This window comes from Onychostoma macrolepis, chromosome 06 (assembly GCF_012432095.1).
Source record: "Onychostoma macrolepis isolate SWU-2019 chromosome 06, ASM1243209v1, whole genome shotgun sequence".
Classification (NCBI taxonomy): domain Eukaryota; kingdom Metazoa; phylum Chordata; class Actinopteri; order Cypriniformes; family Cyprinidae; genus Onychostoma; species Onychostoma macrolepis.
Window position 1 is genome coordinate 6,511,020 of NC_081160.1, and position 20,333 is coordinate 6,531,352.

Consider the following 20,333-nt stretch of genomic DNA (forward strand, 5'->3'; position numbering starts at 1 on the left):
TTATGCACCAAATCTGCAGTAACCATAGCCAATGACGATTTCGCTTGACCAGCTGGGAGACTAGTCAAATTGCCCCCTCTAGTGGATTTTGCTAGCAAACTCTTTATTCACACCTGTATGCTTCTGCATCAACAGGTGTTTGCCCCCCTCAATGGGTGCTAGCCCCACGGTTTGAAAACCACTGTCTATAATATTGTGACTGATTGAAGCAACTGATTTAATTTAAGCATTTTAAATAAATGCAAAACACATTTAATAAAGCAATTATAAAATCTGTGTATTATAAGCAAAAAAAATTCCATGGGCTAAATGTTATCCCTTAATAAAAAAATTAATTTCTGACCCTGGACACAGTGTTTGCTTAGAATCTGGTTAATACAAGGAGATTATGATATGTTTAAGAGCAGCCTTCACATCTGAAGCACATCTATGATACCGTAAAGATGTTGTCAGCTAACTAGGTTTTAGAAACTGAGCTAATGAGAAAAAAAAACAAAGCACCAAACTCCTCTTCAGAGCCAATAATATCAGTATTACCACATTCTGGATATATGATCCCATTATTCATGGCTATTTTAAAACCACAAGTATGTGGGCAGCAGACCTCATTCAGCTGAAGAATAGGTGCATTATTATACATGACAGTTAGCTGTTAGCTCTTGGTTAGATTTCCCACGCCTTCCTGGTGTCCAATGCACCCACCCGTCACCCCTTACCTGAGGGCCACTTAACTTTTCGAGTGGACTCTCTACGCAGGACATGGCCACCATGGGCATGTTGAGCGAGGGCTCCGGGCGCGGAGGGTGCACAGGGGGTGGTAAGGGTGGCAGCTGGGGCTGGGTCTGCTGGAAGTTATTGATCACACATGTGACCTGGAGGTGAACCAAGAGCAAGGGTTAATAATGACACCAAAAACGTGCGAGGCATTTACAGTACGACAATGCAGGATCTGCCTCTTGTGGATTAAGGCTTTATGCCCAGAGCATGTTCACTCTTGGCATGGTTGTGATTGGACTTGATTTAAGAGGATGAAGGATGGAGTCTAAAGCCAGTGGATTAGCTACAAACGCACTAAATACCTCAGCACTAGTATTAGCTGTTAAACAGGTATGTGCTCAGAGTAATGACCTGTTTTACCCTCTGACATGGCGTGAGACTTTGGCCATGTCCCAATTCACACTCTATCCATTCTAGATAGTATGCAAGGATGTGTGCAATCCAGGAGGCAGTCTGGCTGGTATATTATTTTGGGGAGGGTTTTCTGTTATTCCTTTTGGACTAGCAATAGCCACAAAACCTTGTTCAACCAAATTGAGGGAGTTTGGGATGGTTTTCTGTGAAATTTTTCAATTGCAGATCATATATTTAATATTTGCCAATGCCAGCATGCAACAAAGGCTTCAAGATGCAATTTTATGATGCAGATTTCAGCTATTCTTTCTTTTTTTTTTTTTAAGTTTGGGGTCAGTAAGATTTTTTTTATGTTTCTGAAAGTCTCTTAAGCTCACTAAAGCTGCATTTATTAGGTATAAAATACAGTAAAAATAGTAATATTGTGAAATATTATTAACATTTTGTGGAAACTATAATACATTTTATTCAGGATTTACTGCTGAATATAAAGTGCGAAAGATCAGCACTTTTGAAATAGAAATCTTTTTTAACACAAATGTCTTTACTGTCACTTTTGATCAATTTAATGCATCCTTTGTTTTGAATGGTAGTGTATATTCTCAAATGGGTATGCATTGAACCGCCTGGCTACAGCGTATGTTGGTCTCCAAAGTTGGCAGATTCTCACCAGAAAAGCGGCTATGGCTCCTCCGGTGAGAAATCCGGCTAGAACATCAGACCAGTGGTTGCGGTACTCCGATACACGCACGATGCCCACCAGAACAGCCAGTGAGATTAGAGTCAGACAGAGAGTGGGTTTGGTCAGCCTTGTGCCTTTAGTCTTCCACACCAGAGTTATATACATCTGCAGAAAACACAAAATACACATCGGTACAGTATGCATTAATGTACATCTATCATGACTATTTGCTCAGCAATACAACACCTCAAACATCCCAAATGTACTGTTGATTTATCCATGCATCATGCATTCTGCCCTTTTATTTTTATTTGCCATGTGTTGTTACTTCAAAACACTGCCAGAAGGCCAGCAGCATCTCTTCTCTTCACTGTTGCAGAGGAAGCCGGAGTTTATTGTGTGCTGCTTAATGGAGCTTCTAGCTGTTTCTCAAACTAGAGACAATGTTCTTCTCATCTTGTTATCTGGGCATCCACTTCTCTCTCTGATGGTTAGATCCAGTGGTTTATGAATTAGACTTCATCCCTCAAAAGAGCAACACTAATGGGACTACTAGGTTTCTAGAGGAACTTGTTTGTTTTTGGCCATTTTTAAAATACAATTTGACTCTAAACTTGAAAGTTTACAAAGACTTACAAGTGCAGGGGCGTGTTTAGAGATTTACGGACCCTAAGCAAGCTGTCCCCAGGAGCCCTCTCGGTAGAAAACGTGTAATTGCGTGGTACCTAAACACGTTACTGTACAAGTGAACACTATACTTCAGCAAGTGCAAAAAACACTGCACTGCCATCTCCGTACTTCATTAAACAGCACAATCATTTTCAAGTGTGCTAATAATAGGAGAAGGATGTTGAGTACTAAATCAACACATTATGATAATTTCTTAAGGATTATATAACACAAACTTCTCAGTACACTGGAGTAATGGCTTCGCCAATCACAGCTCAAAATTAAACAAATAAATAAATACATAATTTCAGACATTAACAATGATTTACAATATTACCTTGTTTCACTGTATAATAATTAAATGTTAAACTGAGGAGTTGAATTATGAATTTCTTTCAAAAACAAACATGTCTTAAGAAATTATATCTTATTATTTATTATTGTTTTTTCAGAAACATAAAAATTAAGAAATAATATTGTAAAGTTTTAAAATGTGATTTTTTATTGTATTTTTAATCAATAAATGTTACACTTGTGAATATAATTATGCAAAGTATAAAAAAATAGTATTGTAATTTGGGTTTTGCCATGACAGCAAAAAATGTCATTTTAGAAACGTGTAAAAAAAATATGACAGCTATTTTAAACATTAGTTAGTGTCATAAAAATTCAATATATTACATATTGTAAAAATATATAAAAAATTGTATTGTATTTTGGTTAATTAAATGCAAAACTACTGGAGATCAGAATCCAGTTATGCTGGTGAACAGTAAAATAAGCTGACATTTTCAGCAGGGTCATGACCAAATATTGTGAATCATCGTTGCACAGGAGCTCTGTCATCTCTTCACATCAGCACTATTAAAAGAAAGGATGACTGTGATTTCTTTGCACGCTGTGTCATGTTTGATTTCTTGTCCTGGATGTACTCACCACTGTATAGACAGCTGAGTACATACTCAGCGCTGCGTCCTTCGAGGGGAAAGATTTGCGGGCGGAGGTGATGAGGTAAGGGTTTCCGGTGCACGCTCGCCTCTCTGTGATGTACTGCAGCGGTGAATGGCAGCCCAGTGCTGTGTAGTTTGGGCGGCATGTAGACAAGAAATGAGGTGTCTGGTTTCCTGTCACTACCTGCCCTGCATTGGCAAAGATGGTGGTGGTAAAGAGGCCAAAGGAATACACACCTGAGAATAAGAGGAAGAGGGGAAAAATCTGAAACCATGTAATTAATCACCTGATAATTATAAGAGGATTTTCACATTTTGGCCATTTAAAGTAGTTTGATATTTACCATTCAGAATTTTGAAATGAATACGTTTTATTCATCAAGCATGCCTTGAGTGTCATTAAAGACATTACAAAAGATTTCTATTTCAAAGAAATGCTTTTCTTTCAAACTCTGTATTCAGCAAAGAAATGGTTTTCACGAAAATATTAAGCGGCACAAATGATTTCAACATTTACTCAGCCTCAGGCCATTCAAAATGTAGATGAGTTTGTTTCTTCATTAGAACAGATTTGGATCACTTGCCCACCAATGGATCAGATTCCTCTGGGTGCCGTCAGAATGAGAGTCCAAACAGGTGATAAAAACATCACAATCCGTGAGACTCCAGTCAATTAATCAACATCTTGTGAAGCACAAATCTGCATGATTGTAAGAAACAAATCCATCGGTAAGATGTCTTTAATTTCAAACTATTGCCTCTGGCTGCAATACAAGTCCTTTATGCATAATATTGCTTTCTCTAGTGAAAAAGTCATCTTGTCTGAATCAGGAGAGAAATATACACAGATCAAGCACAGTTCACAAGCGAAAACAGTCCAAAACAAGTCGCGTGGATTATTGTGATGTTTTTATCAGCTGTTTGGACTCTCATTCTGACGGCATCCATTCACTGCAGAGGATCCATTGGCGAGCAAGTGATTTTTTAATTTCTCCGAATCTGTTCCGATGAAGAAACAAACTCATATACATTGTGGATGGTTGAGGGTGAGTAAATGTTCAGTAATTTTTGGGTGAACTATTCCTTTAAAATTAGAAAACAGTTGTTTTAAATAAAATGCAGCCTTTGTAGCTTTTGAACAGTAGTGTAAAGTGCTTGCAAACAAACACACAGACCCAAAAATTGCAATGTAGCAGGAAAAGTTTGATGCTTATGTGTCTGGAAGATTAACAGTTTGAATAAGAATTTAAAAAATAAAAAATAAAAACTCGAAGCATTGCTTACCAAGGAAGCGGACAATGCGTCTCAGCAGCGGGTTGAAATAGCAGCAGTCAGCCGTAACAATTGTCTTCTCCTGCAAGGCCTCAGGTTTAGTGAAGAAGGATGCTAGCTCCCCCAGCACAATCTGCAGCAGACAGACACAGGAATGAGATTTCTCAGGTGCACATAGCTTACAGAGAACAGCGCTTAGGGGGGAACCACAATATTTTCCTTAAACTGATTAAACTGATTGCCAAATGTACGAGGAAACATTTGTCATTGTCAAGCTCGTGCTCCAATTCCAGAATTTTACAAGAAATTCATGAGAATGAGAGAATCTCATTTTCAATCCCATACATGTATAAATGCTAAATGCACCAGCACAGCTGAGACTAATGGGACTGCATTCATAAAACATGAATCCTCGCAGATTGGAAAGTAAAATCACATGCTGACTGAAAGTCAATGACAAATAAAAATGTCCATGATTAAGGGGAAAAAGAGCTAAACTCTAATTTAAAACATGTTAAATTCTTTTAAAAAGTACTCTATATATTTGTGTTGGTGTTATATGGTTTTGAAAACCTGAATTTTCCTTTTTGAAAAACATTTTCAAGAAAGGTTTAATGACTCTAAATATGTCATGTGGTGTAAACTATGTAAAAAACGTAACAACATATTCCTTTATATCTTGAATACATGCACTGTAAAAAAAAAAGTTGAGCCAACTTAAAATTTTAAGGCAACCAGCTTCAGCAGATTTTTGAGTTTTCTCAACTTGTCGTTTTAAGTTTATACAACAAAAATGTGAGAATCTCCCACAAAAATAAGTTGAGCAAACTCAAAAATCTGCTGAAGCTGGTTGCCTTCAAATTTTAAGTTGGCTCAATTTTTAATTTTTTTTTTTTTTTTACAGTGTGTGAGTATATATTTATCCTGAGTTTATACTTGACACACATCTTTAAGTTCTCCAGCTATCATTTTCTGTTTTGTGTTTTTTTTTTTATGCATGTTGGTTGCACCATCTGAAGCCACATAACTTTGATTAGGTGGAAAAACATTTTTCAAATATTGATAAGCAGCATAGAATGTTTTTCCTCTAAGATATAATTATAAAGAAATTACTTTATGGTTTTTTTCATTATAATATCTGAACAGTATCACTTTTCTACTACATGTTCAGCAAAATGAGTTTTAACTCAGAAAATACAAAAAAATGCTCATCACAGATGCAGTGTTTTCAAGTCATTGTATGAATGAATTGCATTTTCAGCAATTGCATTCAATGAGAAGAACATGGTATCAATAGCAAGAAAAGAAGAATAAACTCCAGAGCAGAAGATTGTAATTTTCACCTCACTGCTGCCGGACAAGCAGATAATACAGTACTTTGACTGCTTTCATAAAGACACAATTTGCTATGGACTTCAGCGTCCGAATTAGTTCCACATGTGAAAAGGTTTGTGTGCTATCTCAAACAGCAGAAATCTGGCACTGCATATCACAGAGACACCTTTTTAAGAGTTACTTAACCTAACTGAAAAGTCTATTTAACTATTTAACCTCCACAGGCATGAAGATTCAGGTCAGTGAGTGGTAAAAGAGGCGCTTGTTATTATGCACTGTTGCCTGTGCTAAAAGATCTCATCCTCTGTCTAATGCCTAATTTTTCACAAATGCCACTCTAACCCTCTCGCTGAGGGAAAATGGAAATTATTCAGGGACATAAAAGCCTGAATTTCTGAGTAACCTTCAAATGTTTAGTGATGCTCCATGAATGATATTTTGAGGGGCATATTGCAGCATTTTGAGGGCTCTTGTCTTGTGGTATAACAAAAAAGGTGAAAATAGACAGACAGAGGAAGAATAAGAGAGAAAAAAAGTGAATATTTCACTACAACACCCTTGACATATCTGAAGTGCTCTGAAGCTGCAATGTTGAAGCAGCAGTGATACCGGCAGCATGGTGCTTTCAAATCCTTAACACACATCACGATTACAACACACCTGCTCTGAAGAGTTTCAAAACTCTGGAAAAACTGTGACACAAACACACACACACACACGTTTGTTTTTGTGAAAAGTGGGGACATCCCATAGGCGTAATGGTTTTTATACTGTACAAACTGTATGTGCTATTGCCCTACACCAACCCTACACCTATACCCACCCCTTACAGGAGACTTTGTGCTATTTCAGATTTTCAATACACTCCAATCTGTGTGATTTATAAGTGTTTTGAAAAGTGGGGACATGGGGTAATGTCCTGAAAAGTCACCTTCTCCTTGTAATAACTATGTCATACCCTTGTCATTATACATATATATGTCCTCATTTGTCTCAAAAACGCATGCACACACACACACACACACACACACACACACACACACACACACACACACATACACAAAACATTTGGAGTTCAATGAATGCCTCAGTGTCAAACAATCAAGGTGCTCAAAGCACGCTTTGTAGAGTAGGGTTCACATATACATTAGGGTTGTTTTGTTTTGGTTAGTTCTGTAAAACAAAGCAGAGTATAAAATTGAGCATTTAATTGAAAAAATGTCATTTAGTTATTTAAATGTGATAGTTCACCCAGAAAAAATAATTATGTCATCATTCCAAACTCATAGGACTTTCCTTTTTTTTCACAATCATGCTAATTTTTAATATTTAGAACTATATACTGACGATCAGCCATTTAAAGGTGACGTGAATAACATTGTTTTTACAATGGCAGCTGTCAAGGGGTGGGATATATTAGGCAGCAAGTGAACAGTCAGTTCTTGAATTTCATGTGTTGGAAGCAGGAAATATGGGCAAGTGAAAAGATCTGAGTGACTCTGATGAGGGACAAATAGTGAAGGCTAGACAACTGCGTCAGAGTATCTCAAAACAGCAAGTCTTGTGGGGTATTCTGGTATGCAGCAGACATGTACTGGCCATATAGGGAGTACTGGGACTTTTCCGGTGGGCCGGTTGAGTAGTGGGCCGATTGGCGAAGGAAGATCTCCCCCTCCCCTAAATAAGGCGCTGTTTTTAAAATGCAGCACATAGGTAACTGCAAAGAGGCTAATACTCCAAATGTGTGATGAAACGGTGCTACACGGTCTCTCATAATCCTCCAGCTGTGTGCAAAAGCAGACTGAATGTGCTCTGCATGCGCTTCTGCAGCTCTAACTAGTGATAACCTGGATCAGGACCATGAGCACCCAAGGCTTACTAATGCATGTGGGGAGCAAAGGCTTCTGCATCTGTTCTGATCACACAGAAAATCTTCTGTAGCTAACATTGCTGAAAAACTCAATGCTGGCCATGACAGAAAGGTGTCAGAACACACAGTGCATCACCTTTTGCTATATGTATGGGGATACAATGGGCATGTGACCATGGATCAATGGAAGAAGGTCGCCAGGTCTGATGAATCACGTTTTCTTTTAGATCAGGTGGATGGCTGGTGCATTGTTTGCCTGGGGAAGAGATGGCAGCAGGATGCACTATGAGAAGAAGGCAGGCTGGTGGAAGCAGTACTATGATCTGGTCAAGGTTCTGCTGGGAAACTGCTCTGCAAAATTGTTCAGGAATGGTTTGAAGAGGATGACAAAGAGTTCAAGGTGTTGCCTTGGCCTTCAAATTCCCCAGATCTCCATTCAACTGAGCATCTACGGGTTGTGCTGGACCAACAAATCTGATCCATGGAGGACCATCACCTCACAACTTGCAGGACTTAAATGATCTGCTGCTAATGTCTTGGTGCCACAGATCACAGAGCAACATTCAGAGGTCTTGTGGAGTCCATGCCTCGATGCATCAGAGTTGTTTTGGCAGCACAAGAAGGACCTACACTATATTAGGCTGGTGGTTTAAATGATGTGGCTGATCATAACATTTGAAAACAGTGATTAAAAAGTAAACATTTTCTGTGACTTAAATTTTGGTCTTTTCCTCACACATCGTGTGACTTCATAAGATTTATAATAGCTTTATATGGACAACTTTTATGGTACTTCTCTGGAGATTTTCAGTAATTTAGGAGATTAAATTTGAATTAGAAGCCTTTGAATTAGAAACTTTGGAGCTTGAATGATTTTACATTCGAATCTGATGAAATAACAAGTAAAATGAAAAATATATGCAAATGTCTGACTTTAAGACGCATATCATGCCAACTAAAGATGTGGAGAGGTGCATGTATGTTGTCTAGCCTGGGAGACACTATGACTTTATAATGTATGCTCAGGACACAAGAGACACACAGACCTCAAAACATAGCACAAAAAACAATAATGGATCATTTTTGCACACAAATGAAATATTCTGAGTAGAAAATGAAATCCAGGTGTCATAAAACAAGTTACCAAACTTGACAACAACATCAATCATCAATCAAAGCATCAGTGCAAATTACACAACTGTGAGAAATTAAATTAAACTTAAATTTGTGGATAATAATACAAGTTTTTATACTTTGGAATCTATACTTGGGAAGTCACTATAAATGTAACAAAAAATCCTAAATAATATATATTTACATTTTTACAATGGTGTGCACTATCCTTTTAATTGCTCAGTTCATGTGGCATGTCAATTCATTGTTTGAACCGATATGCCACAATTATTCTAACAGTGATACTGTCAGCAAGCATTTTGCAGTAATTTTGGAATAGATAATGAGAATGAAACTGATAAAGCAGCAAGGCATGCTCAGTGTTAAGCACCAGCAGCAAACCCCCAAGGCCACATCATCCTCACTAAACAGAGATGGAGCTGTCATTGTCATGTCATAAATTAAGACACAAGGTTTATCTTGTCCTCTAGAAGATGTAGCTAGAGAGGACAAAAAACATGATCTTTAGAGCGGATTAATGGAAGCTGTTAAAGTGAAGTGCTTACATGTTTAATTGATGAAAAAGCTCTGCTGACTCTGAAGACTTTGAGGGAAAGACAGACGGAGGGAGGGACGGGGACAAGGAGTTCAAAGCAACATGAAACGGAGAGAGATTGATAGTGAAAACAAGCCGCAGAAAAAGGATGAAATAAGAGAGTAAAGAGAGATGATGGCTGAAGTGAACGTAGGAATGTCTGTTTCCTGAGGAAATCATATGGTGTGCGAACAATGTAGACACAGACGTATCGCGGTGGCTGGGAATGCTGTCAAATCACAAGCTTCGAGTAGAAAAGTAGAGCACCGAAAAATGCAGACAAAAAATGAATGGCAGTGTGTAACTGTTTAAATATTAAGCAGCAAAAACTGTTTTCAAAATAAATGTTTCTTGAGGACAAAATCAGAATAATAAAATGATTCATGTAACATTGAAAACTGGAGTAATGGCTGCTGAAAAATCAGCTTTGCATCACAGGAATACATTGCATTTTAAAAGATAGAAATTATTATCAAAAGCAGTTCTTTTAAATTGTAATAATATTTCACAATACTGCTGATTTACTGTAGTTTTGATCCAATAAATGCAGCCTTGGTGTGTGACTTAAAAAAAAAAAAAAAAAAAAACGTAATTATTCCAAACTTTTGACTGGTAGTGTACATTTTCATACAGGTGCTGGTCATATAATTAGAATATCATCAAAAAGTTGATTTATTTCACTAATTCCACTCAATGCGGCGTGGCATGGAGTTGATCAGTCTGTGGCACTGCTCAGGTGTTATGAGAGCCCAGGTTGCTCTGATAGTGGCCTTCAGCTCATCTGCATTGTTGGGTCTGGTGTCTCTCATCTTCCTCTTGACAATACCCCATAGATTCTCTGTGGGGTTCAGGTCAGGCGAGTTTGCTGGCCAGTCAAGCACAGTAACACTATGGTCATTGAACCAGATTTTGGTACCTTTGGCAGTGTGGGCAGGTGCCAAGTCCTGCTGGAAAATGAAATCAGCATCTCCATCAAGCTTGTCAACAGAAGGAAGCATGAAGTGCTCTAAAATTTCCTGGTAGTTGGCTGCGTTGACTGTGGACATCAGAAAACACAGTGGACCAACACCAGCAGATGACATGGCAGCCCAAATCATCACTGACTGTGGAAACTTCACACTGGACTTCAAGCAACAAGGATTCTGTGCCTCTCCACTCTTCCTCCAGACTCTGGGACCTTGATTTCCAAATGAAATGTAAAATTTACTTTCATCTGAAAAGAGGACTTTGGACCACTGAGCAACAGTCCAGTTCTTTTTCTCCACAGCCCAGGTAAGATGCTTCTGACGTTGTCTCTGGTTCAGAAGTGGCTTGGTAGCCCTTTTCCTGAAGACGTCTGAGCGTGGTGACTCTTGATGCACTGACTCCAGCTTCAGTTCTCTCCTTGTGAAACTCTCACAAGTGTTTGAATCGGCTTTGCTTGACTGTATTCTCAAGCTTGCGGTCATCCCTGTTGCTTGTGCACCTTTTCCTACCCAAATTCTTCCTTCCAGTCAACTTTGCATTTAATATGCTTTGATACAGCACTCTGTAAACAGCCACACCTTTCAGTAATGACCTTCTGTGACTTACCCTCTTTGTGGAGGGCATCAATGTTCGTCTTCTGGATCATTGCCAAGTCAGCAGTCTTCCTCATTATTGTGGTTTCAAAGAACAAGAGATACCCAGAATTTATACTGTAGGGATGGTCATTTATTCAAACTCAAATGTAAATATTCTAATATTTTGAGATACTGATTTTTGACTTTCATGAGCTGTAAGCTCTAATCATCAAAATTAAAAGAAATAAACATTTGAAATATATCAGTCTGTGTGTAATGAATGAATATAATATACAAGTTTCACTTTTTGAATGGAATTAGTGAAATAAATCAACTTTTTGATGATATTCTAATTATATGACCAGCACCTGTATATACAGCGGATATAAAAATTCTACACACCCCTGTTAAAATGCCAGGTTTCTGTGATGTAAAAAAATGAGAACAAGATAAATAATTTCAGAACTTTTTCCACCTTTAATGTAAACTATAACCTGTACAACTCAATTAAAAAACAAACTGAAATCTTTTAGGAAAGGGGGAGTAAAAATAAAAAAAATAATAATATAATGTGGTTGCATAAGTATGCACACCCTTAAACTAATACTTTGTTAAGGCACCTTTTGATTTTATTACACCACTCAGTCTTTTTGGGTATGAGTCTGTCAGCATGGCACGTCTTGACTTCGCAATATTTGCCCACTCTTTTTTGCAAAAATGCTCCAAATCTGTCAGATTGCGAGGGCATCTCCTGTGCACAGCGCTCTTCAGATCACCCCACAGATTTTCAGTCGAATTCAGGTCTGGGCCATTCCAAAACTTTATCTTCTTCTGGTGAAGCCATTCTTTTGTTGATTTGGATGTATGCTTTGTGTTGTTGTCGTGGTGAAAGATGAAGCTCTTCTTCATCTTCAGCTTTCTAGCAGAAGCCTGAAGATTTTGTGCCAATATTGACTGGTATTTACTGTTCATAATTCCCTCCATCTTGACTAAGGCCCCAGTGAAGAAAAACAGCCCCAAAGCGTGATGCTGCCACCACCATGCTTCACTGTGGGTATGGTGTTCCTTTGGTGATGTGCAGTGTTGTTTTTGTGACAAACCTTTTAGAATTATGACCAAAAAGTTCGACCTTGGTTTCCTCAGACCATAACACATTTTCCCACATGCTTTTGGGAGACTTATAATGTGTTTTTGCAAAATTTAGCCGAGCTTGGATGTTTTTCTTGCCACCCTACCCCATAGCCAGAGGTGTAAAGAGTACCTGAAAACCATACTTGCGTAAAAGTACAGATACCTTACAGTAAAAAGTCACCAATTCCAAAACAACTTGAGTAAAAGTATTAGAGCATCTGATTTTAACAGTACTAAAGTCTTTTACTTATACAAAATATAGCCTCAAAGATGCACTAGTCAAAGAGACATGCAGGTGAAAAACTGTAACGTTGTGGAGAAGCTGGGGAAACAGGCAGAGGCAAGGATCTGTGTGCAGATATTTCATGGAAAAGCTAGAACAAACAATAAGCCAAAAACCAAAGGGAACAAAGAACAGAAAGAAAGGCAAACAGACAACCATTACATTCAACAACTCACAAAGAACTAAAGAAACACTAGGGCTGTATATACAGAATACAGGAGGCTAACAAGCTGAACAAGATAAGATACACACTGACTGCAAGCAGCACGGGAGACAGGAAGTGACATAAAAGTCCAAGACAAGGCACAGAAACTGCAACAAAAACAAGAAAGAGCTGATTTGTGAGGAGAGCGATCACGCTTATTTTCTGAAACCAAAATAAAACTGAACACCTCAAAATTGCAAAAACAAAACCAAAAAACAATATCCTTCAAAAGGGCCTCTTCAGTGTAACGGATAAATAAAATAATGTTAAGTAAAATTAAAAAGTCAAAGTCTTCTTGCACTGGATGTGCTGGTTTCGGCCTCATGGCCGGCTGCAGTCGTGTCCTCGTCTCATATATAAAACACCTGTGATTCACAACTACTGGCTAAGAAACTCAAACTGACAAGGCAAAATGCACAAGACATAGTACTTTCAGTGCCCTGTAGTTGGCAATATCACATCTTTTGTAGCATAAATAAACTGCTGCAGAAAAGCTAGGTGCCATGCAAAATGTAATGTGTAACTGCAACACTCATTTCAAATGTAGTGGAGTAAAGAGTACAGATACTCACTCAAAAATGTAGTGAAGTAGAGAGTAAAAGTTGCTAATATCTTTGATACCCGAAAAGATACTTCAGTACAGTAATTAGTTACATTTACTGAAGTACTTTACACCTCTGCCCATAGCCCAGACATATTTAGAATATGGGAGATTGTTGTCACATGTACTACACAACCAGTGCTTGACAGAAATTCCTGCAGCTCCTGTAATGTTGCTGTAGGCCTCTTGGCAGCCTCCCTGACCAGTTTTCTTCTCATCTTTCCATCAATTTTGGAGGGATGTCCAGTGCTTGGTAATATCACTCTTGCGCCATATTTTCTCCACTTGATGATGACTGTCTTCACTGTGTTCTATGGTATATCTAATGCCTTGGAAATTCTCCTGCCTGATACCTTTTAACAATGAGATCCCTCTGATGCTTTGGAAGCTCTCTGCGGACCATGGCTTTTGCTGTAAGATGCGACTAAGAAAATGTCTAGCCTACTAGAACAGCTAAACTTTATTTGGGTTTAATCAGAGGCACTTTAAACGATGGCAGGTGTGTACTGACTCCGATTTAATACGAGTTAGAATGTGATTGCTTAATTCTGAACACAGCCACATCCTTAGTTATAAGAGGGTGTTCACACTTATGCAACCACATTATTTTAGTTTTTTATTTTTACTCCACCTTTCCTAAAATATTTCAGTTCCACTGTAAATGTAACTATACTGACATGTTAACCTCAGGTCTGCGTACTATTATCTAAATGTGTGTATTGCGTGAAGCCTTAAGATCTTTTTGTAATCAACTTTTTATTTTTATTTTTTTTAATCAACAAAAAAACATCCACACAAACAAACAACAGGGAGGGGGGAACCAACAGACACACCATAACAATTTCAATTTCAATTTGCAGCAAAAAGGACAAAACAGAATCCACATGAGTCCAAAGACCAACAACAATTGAACATTCCCAAAACATGTGGAGAAAAGTACCTGCTGATACAGTGTTACAGATATGACAGTTATAGGTCGATTGCAGTTTCATTTTAAACCTCTTGTAAGGAGTTATGTATGCTCAATGGATGACTTTGAAATGGATAAGACGATGAGCCAAGTTTTTAGAAGTTAAGATTAGATTAGACCACACCCTCTCCCAGTAGACCGATAAATCAAAATCTGCTAATTCACGATTCCAGACAGATTTAATAGAAAGAGACTTTGCAGTGTGATCATTAAGTTTACTATATATTAAAGAAACAGATGGCCGACCAGAGGGTGGTGCGATCCGATCCCATATAGGATGAGAGGAAATAGGGGATGCTCAGGGAACTCCATAAGCCTTGAGAGCAGAACGTAACTGAAAAAAGACAAAATATGATGATGCTGGTAAACAAAACTTAGTTCTTAGTTCTTGAAGCGAGCAGAGTCCCTGGTTATCATATAAGTCACCGCATGTGTTTATGCCCAATGTAGACCAAGAGGGCTGGACAAATGGCCAATTTCAACATAAAAAATTAAAGTTGTGCCATAAAGGTGTGTTGTTACAAAATTTGAAAGGTCCTCCCATCAGACGTTCCTCCCTTTTTAAAAAAAAAAAAAAGAAGAAGTCCTTAGATGTAGTATTCTGGATTCTCCAAAGATCGATTACATTAAGTTCAGTGATAAATTTATTCAATAACTTAGAGGATGGGTTAGCTGTTGTATCAGGGTGAGATTTATCCAGCGCAGGATTTAAAACAGCATTAAAATCACCACCTATCACTAAAGGACAATCAATCTGCTCAAGTAATATATTGGGAATATTCGTAAAAAATGCACTGTCTGCCTCATTCGGGCAGTAAATGGAGACCAGTGCTAACCTGTCATTATGTATTTTACAGCGTATAAAAAAAAATCTACCTTCATCATCGTTCCCCGTATGTTCAATAGTTAAATGTAACTTCCAATCGACTAAGATAAGCACCCCTTAGTTTTATTAGGAGCACAAGAGAAGGCTGCCAGTTTGTAAAAATTGTTTTGAAAACGTGCCACATCGCATTGTTTTAAATGAGACTCTTGTATCAGGGCACAGGAAATCGATTTATGGTGCAAATATTCTAATATCCGGTATGCTTAATAGGAGAATTTAGGCCATTCACATTCAATGATAAAATATTCAGAACATGCATTGTGTGCTTGCAATGCCAAGATTCTGTCTAAGTGAAGAGAAACAAAAGCAATGCCAAACTGCCAGTGACATGTAAACATTAGTATGTATCCTGGATACCAATCCACCTAGATGCATAGTCCTTTTAAAAGAAAAGCAGACTAAATAAAAGTATTGATGTCTGTTGAAGGGCTTAGAAAAAAAGCAAAAACAAGAAACAACAAACAACTGTGTATAAAAACCAAAGCAGACCACACATTACCGAGAGTGTAGGTCTGCATAAACAACAGAAACAAATGTTGATGCGTGACCAGTCCACTTCAATGCAAGACATGTCCCCAAAGGCCCACTGAGCCAAAAGCGTAGTGATTAATTCTGCTCTCCATCAGCACGAAGAATAATAATAATAATAAAGAAAAATAAAGAAAATAAATCATTATTATTTACCAATCAGAGGACGAACGTACAGGGCATGGCAAGATTCCAAAAAGAAATTAACAAGTGTCCATGACCACCTTGTTATTGTCCTCTTCAGGGCAGTTAGGATCACCACAGACCTTGTCGTTAATTTTCTCTCGTTGAGCTGAGAGGATGGAGATGGTAGCCGACGCCTTCCCGCTGCTTTGTAGCGCTGCAGAATACATCTTCAGTGACGGTGAAGTAACAAAATCCTCCGCCTTTTGAGGAGAGTCGAACATCATCTGCTCACCTTTGTGCCGTAGTTTAATTACCGCCGGATAGGTGAGGAAGGGCTGGAGACCAAGTGCTGTCATCTTCTTCAAGACTGGATTAAAGCTCTTTCTCTTGGTAGTTGTGGCTGGACGAAAGTCGGGAAAAAATAGTAGCGTGACATTGTCCTGCGTATATTTCACCGGATATGCCTGCCGAGCACCCTTCAGCATCGCCGATCTGTCATGCCATCTTAGTACATGGAAGATGAGAGTACGCTGCCGATCTGAGTTTTTCCTTCCGTCACACACGCGATGGACCCGGTCAATCTCAATGTCACGGCCTTTCAGGGAAGGGATCCACTTGGAAAGATTAGCTCTGAGGAAGCCAGCTGCATCTGAGCCTTCCAATTTCTGACAAAGTGAGCAGAGCGAAGGACTATGCGTGCATTGCCGCCGAAGGGTCACGTCATCTCTGTGAAGCCTTAACATTGACCAAAAATGGGATGGCATTTAATGTCAGATGGGATGCCAGCAGTTCTTGAACCACCAACTGTTATTTTACCCAGAAGGTTGGCAAAAGGGTCTAAATCCATAATGAAGGTGCAGCAGGCAGCCAGAAAATTGGTGCACAAGGACAAAATTAACTTTAATTATGGCATTTGACAAAGGTCAAATTAAATGAGGAGAAGCATTGTGAAAATACAGCTTAAAGAAAATTAAATTTCTCAGAGGATACCTTAGCCAAAATACAGTAGGTAATTTGCTCTGTAATTTTTACTGAGGTTGTGAGAGGAAAAGACACAGACATGTTTGATTAAGTCTGCCAAATTTACATTACCTTTTCTGGGAAAATTAGTCTCGTCTGAATAGCTCTTAAAAAACAACCAAAATGTCAGTGACCTGAAAAGACCAGGGGCCAGTTGCATAAACAAAGCTACGATGTTAATACTGTCTTAAGAACTAATCTAACCAACTAGCAGTTACCCAAGTGACTTAGTTTTCAGATTCAAATTAGGCCAGTTTGCAAAAATTGTACTCACCCCAAGGACATCCAAGATGTAGATGATTTTGTTTCTTCATCAGAATAGATTTGCAAAAATTTAGCATTACATCACTTGCTCACCAGTGGATCATCTGCAGTGAATGGGTGCCGTCAGAATGAGAGTCCAAACAGCTGATAAAAACATCACAATAGTAATCCACACCACTCAAGTCCATCAATGAACGTCATGAGAAGTGAAAAGCTGCATGTTTAAAAGAAACAAATCCATCATTAAGGCATTTACCATCACTTCTGGCCAAAATCCATAATAACACTTCCTCCAGTGACAAAGTCCATCCCCTATTTTCCTCTCACATCAAAATTCACCAAAATATTTTAGAACTGTTTTTGCTTGTAAACAGTGCTTGATCTGTTCATATTTCTCTCTTGATTCAGACGAGATTACTTTTTCCCTGAAGAGAGCAATAATATGGAGAGAGGAATCATATTTGCATTTTTAAAAGTTAAAATGCAAGCAGCTTTTCCCTTCAAAAGACATTAATTGATGGACTGGAGTGGTGTGGATTACATATGGATTATTGTGATGTTTTTATCAGCTGCTTGGACTCTCATTCTGACGGCAGCCATTCACTGCAGAGGATCCATTAGTGAGCAAGAAATACTACATGGCTCTCAATCTGTACAGATGAAGAAACAAACTCATCTACATATTGGATGGCTTGATTGTGAGTACATTTTCAGCAAATTTTCACTATTCCTTAAAAAATTTATGACCAAAAAACTTGTAAGACTATAGTCTAAGCAGTTTATATAACCGTCCACAGATTAAAATCAACAGGAATTTCCATGCTGGTTATTATGGTACTGCTCTAGCTTTTGGACTTGGCTGGTGAAGCTGGTTGAGAAATCTTGCTGGTTAAGGAACCTGGTAGGACCCCCAGCACATCAGTCTTCTATGCAGATAACCATGATGATTCATCTTCTCTGCAGAGTAGTAAACATGGAACAACTGTGGTTTACGAGCAAGACGGTATCACACGACCAACGGTACTGGACATTTCGCCCGGCAGTGCAGTGCCCCAGGCGCTGGCCCACTTCTCCTCTGCCAAACCAATTCTCTCGGTGGACTGGGTACTTATAATATACCGTCCAGTCCACAGTGACATAGAACAATATTAATAATTCATTGTACACATCATGTGCCTTAAAGGGGCTGTTTGGAAAAGGAGCACGGTCATCGTTTCTAGATAAAAAAGGGAAAATAACAGACTTTGGAAACTGCAATATATTGAAAGTAAAGTTTGGCCAAAAAAAAATAAAAAAAATAATTTGCCCTCATATCATTCCAAATCATCTTTTTTTTTCCCTTCTGTGGAACGTAAAGGCATGTAATTACTAATATGTTTCCAACACAACAAATATCATGGTCACCAGCTGTAAAATATAAAAATAAATAAATAAATAATAATACAAAAAAAAACACACACCCTAAAACAGAAATCTGTGTCACTGTTCATGGAACATAACAGTGAACCATAGCTCTGATTATTTGCTCTCTCATAGTTGTTTTTTTCCATATATTTCCTCATTCACGCTAAAAAAGCAGCATTAACCTTCTACTAATATTCTCCTTTGGCGTTCCAAAGAAAAATGTTTTCTTCGGGTTTGGAGCAGCATGAGGGTGAATAAATGACAACATAAAAGAACAAATTGGACATGAGCTTATTCTGAAATGATGCACTGCAACACACAGTAACAGTTTGCTCAGCTGACTTTCCATGCAGTTCTCTCTGAGACTGACAGTCCGCTCAGGATCTTATCTGGGTGACATGCTTGAGGATACAGGCGAATATCTGTTGTCATAGTGTTACCATGGCATCAGTATGATAGCTGATGCACTCATGCTCTTGCTAATCCAATACAGATCACAAATAGACAGCAACACATCACAGATCACATTCATTTCCACATGCTGTCAGCCAAATTTTTGCCTGTCATTCGAAAACAGTAAACAGAGATATTGGCACCAGTGTGTTAGCATTGATCTGTCCATAATGTGGGTCCACTGTTATCACAACCTTCTTCAATTTCTTTCATCTAGTCGTTCTTTTCTCTTGTCCTTTTAGTGTGTTTCACACTCTGTCATTCCTAATTTCTGGGATTTGTCCTTCTGTCTTTCTGTGGGCGTCTCTCCAAGTGCCATATAGGGAAACTGGGTTAGCATCATTCCTCTATCTCTCTACCCACCACCAGTTCCTTTTTTCCTTCAATTTAATTGCTTCATTTCTCATGCTTTATTGTCTTCTTTAAAGTCAACATGAAATCAAATTTGACCCCATTTACTTTCCTAAAGCATCTTTTTAGTCTCATTGTAGATGATTCATCAGTGCACATTACTGCGAAGAAAAACAAATGTCAGTTTTGTAAGCATTTGTCAAAATGTAATAACGTGCACTTCCTCTGGAATGACTTTTCTTGGTGACGGCAGGTCTAAAATACATACAGACTGCTCTCCGTTAGCATTCCCATCTCAATGGAAGTTGCTTGGCTGGCGCAGGACCACCTGGAGGTACACGTTTCAAAATCTGCCAAATTCTGGGAGCTTAGATCTGCAGCCAAGTTATTTTGAGCCACAAATGCCAAGTGACTATTCACTTTTCAGATGCAGGAAAATGACATCATGACTGGCAACACTGATTGGCTGATGGCACCACAAGAATTCACACACACCCTTAATTAGTGACTTTGCATGAAAGGCGGAAGACAGCATTTTACACCAAAAACAAACATGCTTTAATATAATATTTAATATTTAAAAATATATATGATGCATTTCAAATAATAAAACAAATGTGAAAAATATTGTAGGAAATATTAAAACTATTTTTATATTAACTAGCATTTTATATATTTTACTTTAACTATTTTTGATTAAAATACATTACTATTCAAAAGTTTCTTTTATGTTCGACAAGGCTACATTTATTTGATCAAAAATATGGTAAAAAGATTGATTCTAGGAAATATTATTATTAAAATAACTGTTTTCTATTATAATATATCCATTTTCAGAATAATTCCAGTCTTCAGTGTCACATGATCTTTCAGAAATCATTCCAATATGCTAATTTGCTGCTCCAAAAACATTTTTATTATGTTAAAAACAGTTTAAGATAATAAATATAACA

General features: G+C 38.1%; 1 protein-coding gene across 6 annotated transcripts in view; it reads right to left on the reverse strand.

Annotated features, from left to right (window-relative positions):
- Positions 1 to 20,333, reverse strand: part of plppr2b (phospholipid phosphatase related 2b) — a 165,373-nt gene that overhangs the window by 2,186 nt on the left and 142,854 nt on the right. For all 6 annotated transcript variants that reach the window (XM_058779654.1, XM_058779649.1, XM_058779648.1 and 3 more), the window contains 4 exons: positions 4,717 to 4,837; positions 3,419 to 3,669; positions 1,802 to 1,978; positions 733 to 872 (listed from right to left, as the gene is read on the reverse strand). In XM_058779654.1, coding sequence (XP_058635637.1) covers positions 733 to 872; positions 1,802 to 1,978; positions 3,419 to 3,669; positions 4,717 to 4,837 — 689 coding nt within the window. The remainder of the gene's footprint in view (positions 1 to 732; positions 873 to 1,801; positions 1,979 to 3,418; positions 3,670 to 4,716; positions 4,838 to 20,333) is intronic.